The 16927-nt window shown below is 40.7% G+C and overlaps 1 protein-coding gene across 1 annotated transcript in view; it reads right to left on the reverse strand.

The window, feature by feature from the left end:
• Positions 1-16927, reverse strand: part of AFG2A (AFG2 AAA ATPase homolog A) — a 1603044-nt gene that overhangs the window by 869404 nt on the left and 716713 nt on the right. The window contains exon 13 of the mRNA XM_069242390.1: positions 13087-13166. Coding sequence (XP_069098491.1) covers positions 13087-13166 — 80 coding nt within the window. The remainder of the gene's footprint in view (positions 1-13086; positions 13167-16927) is intronic.

The following is a 16927-nucleotide window of genomic DNA, read 5'->3' on the forward strand; positions in this document are numbered from 1 at the left end:
CCGAGGGAGCACTGCCTTGTGAACCACAATGCACAACTGCACGTTCTTCTGTTGTGGCAGATAGTTCAAGCCATAGTTCTCCGCATTCTAAGAAGATGCTCTGTGCCATCTTCAACTGTAACTGCCATTCCTGATCTGCTGGGCAACTTCGGCTGAGTTTGTCCTCCCTGGTTTTTAAAGATCCTCCCAGGCGGAGATCAGGGAGATGCAATGAAAGTGTTCAGTCACTTCCTGAGTCACAATAATTGTATCATTACAAGATGATCATGGTGTATAGTCATTCATTGAGATATATACTTCACTAGCAGTGACTTAAATGAACATTTAGAAAGGGAGGACAAAAGGTGATTATTCTAGTTAAAATGGATACAAAATGATTGATACAGTCCAAATTATGCCTTCCATTACATCATTTTTCTAGTAGAGACATTATTCAGCTAAAGCAAGGTATTATTATCAGCAGAATTTCTACCAAAACGTGCCACAGTGCAGCATCCAAATACTCTAAAAAACATGATAAGACTTTATGAGGTTTCTGAATTTTGAAAGAGGATACCCACTGCACCAAGCTGAGCAAGAGAAACTATTATGAGATTTGGGGCCAGATGTACAAAGCTTTTTGCACGTCGCCTACAGCGAATTTCGCTGTTTGTGATGTGCAAAAAGCACTTTGCAATGCACAAACCCCGTTTTGCGATTCGGTAACCTAGTTACCGAATCACGAAACGGGTTTGCGAGTCGCAATTAGGAAGGGGTATTCCCTTCCTAATTGCGAGTCGCAGTGCAATGCAGGATTGCTTTGTGACCGGGGTCGCAAACCAATCACAGTTTGCACCCTTTTGTAATGGGTGGTAACCCATTTGCAAAAGGGAAGGGGTCCCCATGAGACCCCTTCCCTGTTGTGAATGGCACTGCAAACATTTTTTCAGAGCAGGCAGTGGTCCTGTGGACTACTGCCTGCTCTGAAAAAATGAAACAAAAACGTTTCATTTTTCGTTTTTGTAATGCATCTCGTTTTCCTTTAAGGAAAACGGACTGTATTACAAAACAAAAAAACTGCTTTATTAAAAAGCAGTCACAGACATGGAGGTCTGCTGTCTGCAGCAGGCCACCATCCCTGTGAGGGCCGCAACTCGCAAGGGGGTTGCAAATTGCGACCCACCTCATGATAATTCATGAGGTGGGCCTTTGCGAGCCCTTTGCAAGTCGCAGATGGTGTCAAGGACACCATCCAACATTCTGAATTGCGACTCGCAAATTGCGAGTCGCAATTCGGATTGTTCCTACATCTGGCCCTTGGTAATGCCCAACATTTCTGGCAAAAAAACTGGTCTGATGCCCCACAGCCATTGTATGTAGGCTATAGCAAGACATGTTAGAAATCAAGTATCTACAGTCAACTGTTACCAAACAACACTTAGTAATTCAAATTGTTTCTAGCAATTCACTTTACATGTACACACTCTACAATGAGGGACAAATGACCCAATACCTGGAAATAATATTTATATTCACCTGCAAAGGAGCGATTTACTTCAACAGTCTTACTCTGGATAATATACCTATGGTGTCCATTCCAGAGACAGAGGATAGTCATATCTCCAATTAGATAGTTAGACTAGATGCAGCTCATGAGGGATTTGCATCACCATTTGCCAACAGCAGTGCACAATTATCAAAGTTACTCATGGCTGAATACATCTAAAGTGACAAAGAAATATGATGCAAGACTCACTCCTATAACTCATGGTATCAGAGAAACACTTCAGTGTTTGTTAGCACCACCAAGGTGAGCCTTTGCCTTTCATCAAGCAGTACAAATATATGATGATTACATTAAATTTGGCTTTTTTATTACTGTGGGTATGGCCACAAAAGACTCAACTGCTCGAGTAGTCATAAAATGTGTGCAGAGCACTGGAGTGAAGGGAGAAGTGCAGACAGTTCATTCAGACTAAGCCAGGTGTCCACCACAAAAGCATGTGCTGATGCTGCTTTGGGAGTTTGCATACTATTCTTGCATCCCTTCTATCTGTGATCCAATGGAATTGGCAAGCGAGCCAAAGATGCTCTCAATAAAACCCTGACTGCTAGATTATTCAACACACGATTATGATACTGCAACCTATTTCAGAATCAGAGAGCACTTGATAACATGCAGAGAAGTATACAACACGGTCAAACATGACGTTTGCAGCATCCAGTATAGGTGATGTCACAACCTGATTCCTGTGTTGATTTACTGCAGATTCTCCCCAAGACTGACTTTTTTAACTGAGAATTACTATACAATAAACCAAAGCTGTTTAATGTGGCACCTGAAACCAGCAGAACTGGTCCAGGAAAAGATCCCTAAAAAACATAATTTGGAACTCACACCAACGGTTCTCATGGTAGAATGCACTTTCATGGTTTTCCTGCCACCACTGCCTGGAATCACAAAATACAGAAAGGTATGGGCTGATCACATCAAGAAGCCTTATGTGGCTGATTCTGTGCAGTGGCTTACTCTACCTATGTAAAGGTGCCTCCAGCTTAGTCTGGTACACTCTTTCCCCATTCTGGAGCTACTCCAAGAAAAGATTAGCTGAGGTGAGATTGCCAATCTTTTTGGGGAGGTAGCTGAGTATCCTGCTTTGCCTGCATCCAATTCTGATATGGTACCAGCAACTACTGACTATGTGGCAACATCATTTGCACCACACAAGAAACTTCATTGCCATGAGAACAAACTGACCTTGAGGAACTGAGAGTCATCTTTCTTTCTTCTGTTCCAGATACACCAACAACACTGAAACAGTGATACAGGACACATGGATGATTAAATGTTGCTGGAGAAAAGGCAGGTACATTCGTCCACTGTGGTACTTTATTGGGTCTTTGTAACCTGCAGATGTATCCTTTTGTGAATTGCAATACTAAATATTATTTTGAAGATGGTGCATGGGCAATAGCTCCCTGAATATCCTCTGCCACCTCAGGTGTTACAAGAGTTGCAGCCACACCAATCCTCTCTTCATGTGCCAAAGAGTTGTCATACTGTAAATATCACTGTGTATGTTACTTGATGGCATTTTTTGGGATAAGGGTCTTTATCTGATTCTGGGAAGGAAATGGTTCAAACACCTCATGCCTTGTCGCACAAGGTGCTCTAGCATGTTCATGGGACATTAACACAGTCATAAAGCGTTTGGTAGATCCCAACACATATCCTTCCCTTGACAATGAAGAACCTTATCTTGATGTGAAAAATTACCAAGAAATGCATTGTTTCCAAGCCACCCCATTCAACAATCAAGTCACAAATGTGACCTTTGCTGATAACCTGAACGCTGTCCAAGAGAAATTCCTATAATTTGGTATGGATTGTAGATCCGGTTCATCTGCCTGTTTTTATTTACAAGATCTTGAACTTTTGCAGACAATTCTAGTTACACATCAAAAAGATATGTTCTCCCCAGTTCCTCGTAGTTTTCTTAGAACAGAGTTATAAATGCTAGGACAGTACTATTTAGAGTGCATAGTGTTTGGCAAACACAATTATGGTTGTTCCTTCGGTCAGACGCACTATTTCCTGCATGTCTGCATCCATGATGAAATAAATTGTAAGTATTAGATGAGGGGGTGAGAACCCACCTCAATATGAATTGCAATCTTCATTAGAGTGAACCATAAAGGGTCACCAAATAAGCCTGTGCATAACCCTCTTGTAGCTTGGCACAAAAAAGGCTTAACGTAAAGTCTTAACATAAATGTAAAGGCTTAACGTAAAGGTAATGTGTAAAGTATTTACACAGTACTAAAACAGTAAAAGTCAAAATGCAAAATTATAAAAATCTCAAAATGAACTAGAAAAATAAAGTAAAATTTAATAAACAAAATGACACCAAAATGACAAATATCTAATAAGAGAAACTGGCAGTGACATATATAAACCTCCTGTAGATCTGTCACTTAACTATAAAAGAGCAGCTTAATGCTGGACAAAAAAGGGAGCAGGCCGCCTGACAGGAAAGGCATCCTTCTAAACTAATCACATCATATGCCCGCCACAGCCCACATGCCATCCTGCCAAAGGAAAGGAAAAACCACCACACACTCAAGACTCTTTGTCCACTATCGGGGGCAATACACAAAATTCTGGGGAATCATTAAGGGCCAGGTAACACTGGGCACTGGCAGTAAAGTCTTTCAAGTTCAAAAAGGAAAATGAAACTTTCTGAAAGTGTGAGTTCCAAAATAGTAATACTAAAAATCAGATTTGACAATTGAATTGGATTTTAAATTACTATTAAAATGAGCATTCTAAATATTTCTCTAGGTGCTCCCAAATGAAATGTAGCCCTTATTAAAAGAAATAGAGTAAACTAGTCTCAGTCTATGGGAGGCCAGCCTTGCCACAGTGAAAAGTGACTTTGGAGATTTTTCACTGCCTGCACATGTAAAACATTAATTATACATGTCCTACTTTTTAGTTATCATGGACTCTGCCCTATGGGATTGTACGGCATGCTTTAGGGGTGACTTATAAGTATCAAAACAGAAGGTTTAGGCCTGGCAAAAGGTTTATTTGGCTAGGCTGACATGGCAGTTTTAAACTGCACACTTAGACTGCAATAGCAGGCCTGAGACAGGCTTCAAAGTGTTTTTTTAGTGAGTGGCACAATGAGTACTGCAGATCACTGGTAGCATGTAAATTACTGGTCCTGGGTACCAGAAGTACTATATACTAGGGACTTAAACTAAAGGTACGAGTTAAGTGTATGCCAATTTTACCACATTTAAAAGGGGGAGTACAAGCACTTCGACACAGGTTAGCATGGGTAAAGGGCATAGAGTCCTATGGCACAGATAAAAGGGGTACAGAAAGGACACATTTCTAACACATGAGAAATCATTTTCATTCTGCCACTATTCAGAAAACAAATAGCCTGGGTTTTGGTAGGCCACAGTTGCTCTTAAAGATACTTATAATACGTATACACAATTACCAGAATGGAAATGGGGAAGAGCTTTACTGTTGATGAAAATAACAAACTGCACGTTTAAGACGTCATCATATATGACAAAGGGTGACAATTTGGGCCGGTCTAATGTAACAAGAGTGCTCTTCATCTAAGCCCCCTAGTCCTCTAGCTAACAGGCCTGCTTAAATGTTATCCACCTACTGCATGGGTAAACAGAGTTTTTTTTTTTTACATCTGTCCTTCATTGTGTTAAAATGTACCAGCAAACAATACATGATGATATGAATGTAATAGCTTTTTTTCTCTTTTGACTAAAGCTTTGCTCAAACAGAAGGCAGCTTATCCTGATAAAGAAGCTTCTGCATACATCCATAACATGCGGTAAGGTGTAATGAACATTATGGAAATAGGCAGAAACATTTTAACACACCTTTTCCCTTGTAGATATCAACCTACAAATGTACTATCTGTACTATGTTTTTTTCTCAATTACATAATCAGCCCTTAATATATTTACAGAAAGCTTGTCTTCTTGTCCTCAAGAGCAAGTTCAAATGTGCATTCACCCAGCTGCACTGGGTTTTTACAAACTCTTAAATTACAAAGGACACCCTTGTCCTTCTTGTTCATGTAATATTACACCAAAACAAAAATATTTAGGTAAAACGTCACAGTCTATCATCTCTCTAGGGAACATATTCACCAGCTGATCATCCTATTTTCACCTGGTCCATAAATGGAACTATTTTTCTGCATATCATCACTTCTCAGGTTTAAGGGTGTCTAAGACAAACACATAGCTGTAACACCAATGGGATCTTCCCTTTCACTACCATTTTTTACTTGATGAAATCCTTTGGGCCGTTTCTTATTATGTGCTGCAATTAGGATACACTATCATTGTGACATCAAGCTTTGCACACCAGTTACTGGCCGCACCTATTGATCATCCTCCACTACCATGCTCTGCTTGATATTTTCAGAACAAATACTTCAATATTGCGGGTTGTGCCAAGGTGATTGTTAGAAATGGGGTCTTTGGTTGGCAGTGGGGTTACCCCCTGTCCAAGCAAGGACCCTCACTCTAGTCAGGGTAATTTGGAGTCACACACAATCCAAATTATCCTGTTTCCACCCTCTGGTAGCTTGGCAGTGAGCAGTCCGGCTTAACTTAGAAGGCAATGTGTAAAGAACTTGTGCAATAAATCATACAATAACACCAGATAGCACCACAAAAATACACCACACAGCTTTTAGAAAAATATATAATATTTATCTGGTTAAATGCAGGTCAAAACAATCAAAGATGTAATAAGTAAATGTAGAGATATCACTGAAAAGTGATATAAAGAGTCTTAAGTCTTTTTAAAGCAAACAAAGTCTCTTTCAAGCATAAAGTACCTGGTTTGCGTGAAAAATCTCCTCAAAGGGCCACAGAGGAGGAGAAGCGTGGAAACAAAGGGGTGTGTGTCGATTTCTCGGGCCGCACACAGCGATGCGTGGTTTAGTTTCTACACAGGGACGGCTGTCCATCGATTCTCGGCGCTCGGTCGTGGATCCTCTTCGGGTTGTGGGGTTTTCAGACGCCCCGGGGACGGTGCGTGGATTTCCTGCACTGGCAGGACGAAGTCATAGGAGCTGCGTCGATCCGGTGGGTGTTGCGTCAAATTTTCTACCGCACGGCAGGCGCTGCGTCGATTCCTCTCTGGAAGTCGGGCTGCGTCGCTCCGGCTCAGCTATGCGTCGATCCAGTGGGCCGTGTGTCGAATTTCCGGTTGCTACGCTGGCGCTGCATCGATCTTTTCGTTGCGAAGTTGGGCTGCGTCGTTCCGGTTTGGCGTGCGGTGAAATGTTCACCACAGTGCAGATTGTGCATCGTTTCTGACAGGCTGTGCGTCGAATTTCGCCACACAAGGAGTCCTTCTTGAAGAGATGAATTATTTTTGGTCCCAAGACTTCAGGGAACAGGAGGCAGGCTCTATCCCAAGCCCTTGGAGAGCACTTCTTCACCACAGCCAGAGAGCAGCAAGGCAGCAATCCTTCACAGAAAGCAGTCAGGTGAGTCCTTTGGGCAGCCAGTCAGTTCTTCTTGGCAGGATGCAGGTTCTGGTTACAAGTTTCTTCTTCAGGAAGTGTCTGAGTTGGAAGGGGCAGAGGCCCTGTTTATATACTCAAATGTACTTTTGAAGTGGGGGAGACTTCAAAGAGTGGCTTAGACGTGCACCAGGTCCCCTTTCAGTTCAATCCTGTCTGCCAGGTTCCCAGTAGGGGGTGCGGCAGTCCTTTGTGTGAGAGCAGGCCCTCCACCCTCCCAGCCAAGGAAGACCCATTCAAAATGCAGATGTATGCAAGTGAGGCTGAGTATCCTATGTTTGGGGTGTGTCTGAGTGAATGCACAAGGAGCTGTCAACTAAACCCCGTCAGACGTGGATTGTAAGGCACAGAAAGATTTAAGTGCAGAGAAATGCTCACTTTCTAAAAGTGGCATTTCTAAAATAGTAATATTAAATCCAATTTCACCAGTCAGCAGGATTTTATATCACCATTCTGGCCATACTAAATATGACCTTCCTACTCCTTTCAGATAAGCAGTTACCACTCAAACAATGTATGAGGGCAGCCCCAATGTTAGCCTATGAAGGAAGCAGGCCTGACAGCAGTGTAAAAACGAATTTAGGAGTTTCACACTACCAGGACATGTAAACTACATAGGTGCATGTCCTGCCTTTTGTCTACACAGCACCCTGCCCTATGGGTTACCTAGAGCATATGAAAAGGCCAGCTGTCAGGGCACTCATGATTAAAAGTTAATACGGTATAGAGACTTCCGCTTGGACTGGCAATAACACCATAGAGAGTTCATAAACCATTTATTTTTGCAGTACAAAGTTCGCCATCAATATAAAACAAATCATCCTTGAATTTAGATATTCATGCAGTAGCCAAAGCTTTAATGTTCATGTAGCAACCATAGCCAACACGTGTTTCGTCCTATGAGAGAGTATTCTCACGGACTTCATCAGGGCTTGATTCAAAATTAGTTTTATATAAGAAATCAGTCCTAGTAAGACTCTGTAGAAAATCTATAATAAGTACAAAATATTCCATAATACGTCGTATAATAAAGGAATCTTCATGCGTTCCTTAAACGCGCAGTGCGGGGAGAAGAGTAATCGATAGCTAAGAATATAGCTGGGAAACCTATCTTCAAAGTAAGTGCAGGGAGAAGAGTAATCGATAGCTAAGAATATAGCTGGGAAACCTATCTTCAAAGTAAATATCTATATCCAAGAGAGACACTCCGTGGTGCGATGATCCCACTAGGCTCTCAGTAACGGTGAAACAAAATCGTAGGTAGCTACGATTTTGTTTCACCGTTACTGAGAGCCTAGTGGGATCATCGCACCACGGAGTCTCTCTCTTGGATATAGATATTTACTTTGAAGATAGGTTTCCCAGCTATATTCTTAGCTATCGATTACTCTTCTCCCCGCACTGCGCGTTTAAGGAACGCATGAAGATTCCTTTATTATACGACGTATTATGGAATATTTTGTACTTATTATAGATTTTCTACAGAGTCTTACTAGGACTGATTTCTTATATAAAACTAATTTTGAATCAAGCCCTGATGAAGTCCGTGAGAATACTCTCTCATAGGACGAAACACGTGTTGGCTATGGTTGCTACATGAACATTAAAGCTTTGGCTACTGCATGAATATCTAAATTCAAGGATGATTTGTTTTATATTGATGGCGAACTTTGTACTGCAAAAATAAATGGTTTATGAACTCTCTATGGTGTTATTGCCAGTCCAAGCGGAAGTCTCTATACCGTATTAACTTTTAATCATGAGTGCCCTGACAGCTGGCCTTTTCATTGGTAGTTTCCCTTGAAACATTGGAGGAGTAAGGAAGATCCTCTTGCCAGGAGCACCGTGCCACATTTAGAATTCGAATTTTACCATATGGACTCACTGTGAGCGCCCAAATCCTATGATTTTCTTCCTATGTGCCTTTGTTCTAATTACCTAGAGCATACCTTAGGGGTGTCTTATATGTAGAAAATGGGGAGTTTTAGGCTTGGCAAGTACTTTTAAATGCCAAGTCGAATTGGCAGTGAAACTGCACACATAGGCCCTGAAAAGGGAGGCCTGAGACAAGGTTAAGGGGCTACTTAAGTGGGTGGCACAATCAGTGCTGCAGGTCTACTAGTAGCATTTAATCTACAGGCCCTGGGCACATATAGTGCACTCTACTAGGGACTTATAAGTAAATTAAATAGTCCAATTGGGTATGATCTGATGTTATCATGTTTAAAGGGAGAAAGCATATGCACGTTAGCACTGGTTAGCAGTGGTAAAGTGCGCAGAGTCTAAAAAGCAGCAAAAAAAGTGTCAAAAAGTAGAGGGAGGCAGGCAAAAAGTTTGGGGTGACCACCCTAAGGCTGTCAAGTCTAACAGTGATGTTTATCTACTTACTGCACAAAAGGCTGTAAAATGTTGCAATTTTACACTACATCTTCCTTCTGTTACCTCCCTTCTGGCTGACATTCAATCTCCTCCCATTACGCCTTGATAGAGTGAACAAATAATTCTCAATCCTAACACAAAAGGAACCTACTTTGTCTTCTGCAACTCAATTTTTGACCTCCAGACTGCAGAAAAGATACAACGTTTCCTGTACAGACATTTGTAGCTGTCGAGGCTCGAAAATTAAAAACTATTTAAGTAACTACTTCACAAAAACACTCAATGCTCTGGATAAAGACCCCTATGCTCTCTTTAGCTGTGACTATACACAATAGAGTATTCTTCACCAAAAAGCTGCCAGAGCGGATGAGCTCACAGTGCCTTGTACCCATCTCACCGTGATATACACTATGATATAACTATAATGCCGTCACCCTCACCAGTAGGTGATGCAGATGCACACAGAGGGCAGATCCAGGCAGATGTCAATTCAATCTTACTCATGACTGCTAGCGCAATGACACAAATCATTTAGCATGACAGACTGATAAATCACTTCCTTTCTGTTCTTTGTATTTATATTTTATTTGATGCATTTGAATCTCAGGCACAATCTCGGTCTACTTTCTCCACTTTTTTTATTTCCATCATAGTTTAAATAACATTTTTCTCCAACAATCCCTTTTGTGATTTAAATAAAAAAGGACAAGAGGGAGACTGAGGGAAAGGAGCAAGAACCATACAAATAGAGACTATAGTAAGGCCAACATTCAAAGCACTACAGCATACTCACCTGGGTGACAGGTTAGTAAATAGAAGTATTTTAGAACTCCAGCAAGACAAACTTTGATTGCTACCAGTGTATGCCGAATAGCTTAAAGTTGTGGAGGTATAAAACACTAAGAAACTCTTATGTACCATACAATACACCACATACATGAAAGCCTCTCCTCAAACGCATAAACAAGCCATGTACCCTTCTCACACCCCTCCGTGAGTGTTTTCACTCAAGGCTGGAACAAAATAATAGCAGCATTGCTCAATGAGAGCCGCTAAATGTAGACTATCTGGCCTAATTCATACAACTTCAAGTGTGCAACCGTTCAGCCAAATGACATAGCTGACCTTCCGTACTTAGGCCATGGGAAATAAGAGTTATAAGTTCAATAGTGTGCATCAGAAGACTGCTACCCAACTGAACCAAACATTGGCAAATCAAATAGGTTGCCAATGTGTTTTAGCCATGTTGTACACCAGTGTAGGTGTGGTTCAGCATGGCTAAAAGTTAGTGGTGTAGAGATGAGTTGTGTGGAGTGTTGTAGAGTGGAATGGCATAGAGTAGAGTGTTGTAAAGTGGAGTGGCAGAGTGTGTTGTGTATTGGACTGTCATGGGGAGACGTTGCCTGGAGTTGCATACACTGGAGTGGCACATAGTAGAGTGCATTAGTGTAGAGTGTTGCAGAGTATAGTGGCATAGAGTCCAGTTGCACAGAGTGCAGTAGCATTGAATTCATCAACATACAATGCAGTGTCATAGAATGCAGTGGCATAGATTAGAGTGGAGTATATAGTCGAGTGCAGTAGTGCAGAGTGGAGTGGTGCAGATTAGAGTAGCGCATGGTAGAGTGGAGCAGAGTGGAGTAGCATAGAGTGGAGTAGCACAGAGTGGAGTAGTGTAGAGTGACAATTCAGTGGTGGAGAGTGCATTGTTACAAAGTAGAGTGCCACACTGCAATAAAGTACAGAGTAGTGGCGTAGAGTACTGTGATGCACAGTAGTGTGCAGTGGCATAGAAAGCAGTGCCACACTGCAGTTGTGTGGAGTGCATTGGGGAAGAGTGCAGGGGTTAAGAGTGGCATGGCGCACAGTAGAGTGGCACAGAGTAAACTGTTTCAGAGTAGAGTGAAGTAGCGCCTGACGGGCCACCCCTTTAAGCAAAGATAGTTGCTCTTAACCGGAGATCTTATTACCAATGATAGTTATGCCTATGATGAACACAAACTATAGGTGTATACAGGAGAGAAAGAAGGTGAAATGTCAAATTGTCTCTAAACTGTAACCATCACATTTAATAATTCAGAATATGGTTTAGACCATGATTAAAAACTGATATGGGGAGTGCTTACGGAGATAATGCTCAGCCGCACTCTCATTCCATGTAGATAAAGGAAGATGAACACTATCCAAATTCCTATAGTGCTAGGACCTAGCACTATATATATTCACTGCTGATGTATGGCAAATTTGTGCATATCATTATTTAACTGCAGTGAGTATTTTGGAATATGCACGTGTTTCACTGCATTTGAGTTAAATGCTTATGTTTATATATTCGTGTGCTTTTATTTGATATCTGGGAAGTGCCTTAATAAATTCATTACTCAGACTAAGAGTGCTGCATTCTTTGGCATTATTTCCTCTTAGTTTAAAGCAGACCAACAAAGTGTCAGAGTATAATGGCGTAAAGTGGTATAGAGTGCAATGGAACAGAGTAGATTAGAGTGGAGTACAGTAGATTGGCATGGACTGCAGGGGCATAGAGTTGAGGGTTACAGAGTAAAGTGCACTGGCTTAGAGTGTATTGGCGTAGAGTGCAGTGTTGCAGAGTGGCGTAGAGTACAGGGGCATAGAGGAGCCGTGCAGAGTATATTGCTGTGGCAAAGAGTGCAGTGGTGCAGAGTAGAGTGGTGTAGAGTGCACTGGCATAGAGTAGAGTGATTACAAGGTAGAGCAGAGAGGTGTAACGTGAAGTGGCATAAACTGCAGTGGCGAACAGTGGAGTGGTGCAGAGTACAGTGGCATGGAGTGGTGTAAAGTGGAGTGGTGCAGAGTAGAGTGCAGCGATTTGGAGTTGTGCAAAGTAGAGTGCGGTAGAGTGCAGTGGTGTGGAGTGGTGCATAGTAGAGTGCAGTGGCATAGAGAGGAGTATGCATTGTATGGTAGCACACTGCCATTACTGGCAACACGTTTTTATTTGAAATGACCATTACCTTTGCACAGACATACACTTTTACTAATAAAACGACACAGTGCACAAATGAAAATGTGTGGAAATTGCATCACCTAGTGTAACAATTTATTTTGATCATATTAAAGTGTTTGTTCCAACACAGTTCAGAAATAGCACAAATGTGGTTCATTTGTATTACTAATTATGATATATTCTGAAATACTTACACAGTTCATCTAAATGTTGTGTGCTAGAAAAAGTGGATCTTTTCTACTCCCAATATCCAGCAAAATTGTCACATAAATACTCTCACTTCCAAAGAGTCAGAGAAAGAAAAGTAAATAAGCATCCTTGGAAGACAGCGTCTGACATTTGACCTCGGCCTTTGAATGCACAGCAAATGTGACAAGATAAGAAGAAGATTTTGAGGCCTGTTTACAGAAAGAGAGTTCGTGGAAGGATACAGTAAAAACAGTTAAGGCAACAGGAGGGACAAACTGAACCTGGAGAGGCTAAAGCAAATACAGCCAGCAAATAGAGAGCCAGAAAATGTGAGTTACAAACCACAAAGCCAATGGTAATGAACGGGTGGAATGCATTCCAAGGTTAACTTTCTGAAAGCCCCCCAAGATGTCTTTAGCAAACCAGACAGCTGTGACCTAAACATCAAAAAGTGAAACATCTACTCAGTCTTACCTCCCTCGTTCAACTGCTAAAGCATCAATTTCATCGAAGAAAAGTATTGAAGGGGCCACAGCCCTGGCCTTCTTGAAGATCTAGAAATAAAATATTCAGGATTATAAATTGTCGGTCTGGCTGTTAAGTCTACATTATTTGACCATTGATTTTACTGCATGGTGCTAAAGATACAAACATTCTAACCTTTGCACTCACAATTATATTTGGGATTTTCCATGGGCTTACTGGCATTTGCAACGCACACAGAGATTGTAAGACTGAAGTGTAGCATCGCTACAACAGTAATAGAATAAAAGGGACGGTAACTGGGGTGTAATGGCCAGGAAGTAAACTCAAGTCTCAACCAGATAAGACACTACATGGAAACAGTGATGTCATACAAGTACGTCACCATTTTTATGTCCGGTATTTACCCCTTCATGTCAAAGGGTTCCAGTTTTCCAATAAACAGCATTCATGGAAAATGCTTAAGTAAGTTTCCTATGTGCAAATACTGCTCCAGGCAGGTGGGTATTTTTCTGTTATGAGGTGTTCGTGTAGCACAAAGTCCACATTTTTCAAGTGCCCCTTGGTTCATTTGGAATGTGTGAGCCTTATGAGATGTTTATCCCACACTGGAGGCGTGTAGATGGGCAGGTCTAATAATCAGTAACCATAATTCATGTTTTTGTATTTGGACCCCTCTTTTATTATAGCTGTCTGTTTCGAGAGCGTTAGTCTCTATTAGCCTTGTATGTACTTGCTTCTCTTTCGTAAGACTCTGTGGGTGGTAGTGTACTCATGTTAATTCATTTATATTTTTGTGTGCTTTAAAGTTATTATACAAATTGACACAGTACATGCATTTACTGGTTTCAGAAATGATTTTCAATTAAGAATAATAAGGAAAATCACCAAAAAAGAGTGAGATCATATGAAATCGTTGTACACATTGGCAAAGACTCAGCTTTAGCATCCCAATTTCCAAACTAGTGCTACAGTGGCACAGTACTTGACACACACTGTTCAGCAGCAGCAAGAATCTTAAGGCCAGAGATAAGATTCTTTTTTTTAATAAATCACACATTATTTAATGTTAACAGTGGTAACAAGTGTAGTACATAGCACGTGAGATAAAAAGCATTTATCATGCAGGACACTATGAATGAGAACTGAAGAAGAGATAGTCTTCACCGTAGTTACTAAGGATAGTAAAACAGTCCCTAAAACAACTTTCAGACGGTCTTGCACATGTTAGGACACCCTGGGTTCCTCTGATTTTTCTGAGCTGTCCATGGCGCTCATTAGCATATGCTCTCCCCAGGTGCCACACAGATCTTTTAGTATACTTAGCAGAGCAATACATTGCGAGTGGTCAAATGGCCTGCTCAGTACATTCAGAAGCGTGGTCAATATGGCAGTCTGGTAAGCCACAATCACTAGGCCGTCACAGACCACATGGAACAAATTACCCTCATTGGAAACAGTTTGGCATGGGGAATCTGTCAGCCTTCCACAACCTTACAGGGGTGATGTAAGTAATAAGTAAATAAGTAATTTGTATTGTCCTCAGTTTGGTGGACATGACAGTTTCTCGGGGGCCATCTTGGTGTCCCTCCAGTTACTTTAATCAAGGTGATTTATTCCTGAGGCCAACACAAAGGTTCAAGGCATTAACTATGAGGAATTTATGTATCGATGCAAAATCTCCCGTCAACATCAGATTAAGGGCAACCTTACCGTCTAATGGATTATACCTGGGCATCCACTAATTGTGCCTGATGGGCTGCAAGGTCACGTTGCAAATGCTGGGAATCAAATAGTCAGAAGATTTTATTCTAATGTAATCTATATATATATATATATATATATATATATATATATATATATATATATATATATATATATATATATATATATATATATATCTCTCTCTCTCTCTCTCTCTCTCTCTCTATATATATATATATATATATATATATATATATATATATATATATATATATATATATATATATATACACAAAAAAGAATAGAGAACTCTGGGTAGTTCCCAAGTTTAGGTGGAGAGCAGCTCTAGTAAGGAGCAGTCTGCAACACCAGCGACACTCTAGATTTGATCGCCTCAAATGTCTGTCTAGCAAAGCTTTTAAGCATTGGATCAGCACAGTGCTATCCACGCCGAGCTAGACAGTGACAAAGTCTTTTGCCATTTATACAGCAAAGTCTTTAAGCAGAGGTTTGACACAGTGTCAACCTTGCCGAGCTGTAAAATGACTATATAGATATATATATATATATATACACACACACACACACACATACATACAATCATCACCTCCCATCAGGTTTCCAGATGATTTGAAAAAATGGGTTTTAACCTTCTTTTTGGATAGCACTGCTGATGAATGTATGGGTGACTTGAGATCTTTCAGAAACAACCCAGCAGTAGGCTCCTCACTATTAAACCTGTCTAGGAATAGACCTTTAGCATCGTCACACACAGGGTTACTATTCCCACTGCTTGGCCAGTTAAAAGCTCTTTTCTCAGGCCCATTTTGTCTATGATTTTACAATTTTTTATGCACAGCAAGGACTGTCAATCCATACAGCAAAACTGGTACAATTGTGTGCATGATCTCTAGGTATAGGTCTCAGAGACATATATCAGTACATAGTATCAAATCTGGCAGGTTCAACCACCGTGACTAAAGCATTAGCCAGTACATTTTCCAGATGTAATTTCGACATCAAATTACCTGTAAACAGACCCTGTATATTTGCAAGATCTTCACTTGTTAACTTAACACTCCTTAGCCACCAGGTATAGTTCGCATTTCAACTACCAAAGCTCATTACTGGACAATTATTGACCTTGATGGTCAGTTTATTTGACTTACACTATGTGCTCAAGGTATTAAGTTACTCCTGAAGGCCAACCAGCGTGCGATCCAGAATAAGCAAATCGGCAAGATATAGTTCAATATGCCAGCAAGCTACTTAATTGCAGAGGACAATCCTTTTCTGAAGCAAGGGTACTGGGTAAATCTGACAGATACAATGTGAACAAGATCAGAGTAAGGAGACAATCCAGCATAATGCCATTAGAAATATTAATCTTATTAGAGAACTGTCCTCTTTCTCATATTTGTCTTTTAGTCCAGGTTTCTATAAGGAACACTATAATCAGGCCATAGAGACAACTAGCTAAGTTTACTCCATAAACAGGGGCATGCATCTGTATCAAACACTTCACAGAAGACCACAAAGCAAGTAAATACACTCATCTAAATAGATAGCTCAAGTTTAAGGTTTGAGGTTTAAGGTTTGAGGTTTTGGGGCAAAACGGCAAGTCCTGACCTGAGCCCCATCTGGTCTACAGGGTTTAACGCATGATCCTTGGTCCAGTCTTCTAAGTTCTATAGAATTACTCAGCTATATAGTCTGATGTATCTAGAAAAGGAGGAACAACCTCAGTTTACACTATATATCTAAATAAAGGTAAAATGCTATCAGTCCATGTTAATGGATCAGATTTGGTAAGTATGGTAGGAAGCCCATCACAGGCGCAGCTAGTGGTAATCAAATTAATTAATAGTTATACATCTGTCAAAGCTGTATTTGTCCTGTGAATCTACATCATAAGACTAATCAATATTGGTCCTTTCAGAAGAAGTACAAACAAAATATGAATCTTCACTTACTTTCAGGGATATGCCTTTCATATTTAAACTGTCAGCTCTATGCCACTAGAGGTAGCAAATTATAGAAGCATGGGCTGTCTTTTTGCCCCTATAATATCCTTGATCATATGCCAAACGTTAAATTTGTCATCATTTCTTTTATTTAGAATTGTTCT

The sequence above is a fragment of the Pleurodeles waltl genome, chromosome 1_2 (assembly GCF_031143425.1).
Source record: "Pleurodeles waltl isolate 20211129_DDA chromosome 1_2, aPleWal1.hap1.20221129, whole genome shotgun sequence".
In the NCBI taxonomy this organism is placed as follows: Eukaryota; Metazoa; Chordata; class Amphibia; order Caudata; family Salamandridae; genus Pleurodeles; species Pleurodeles waltl.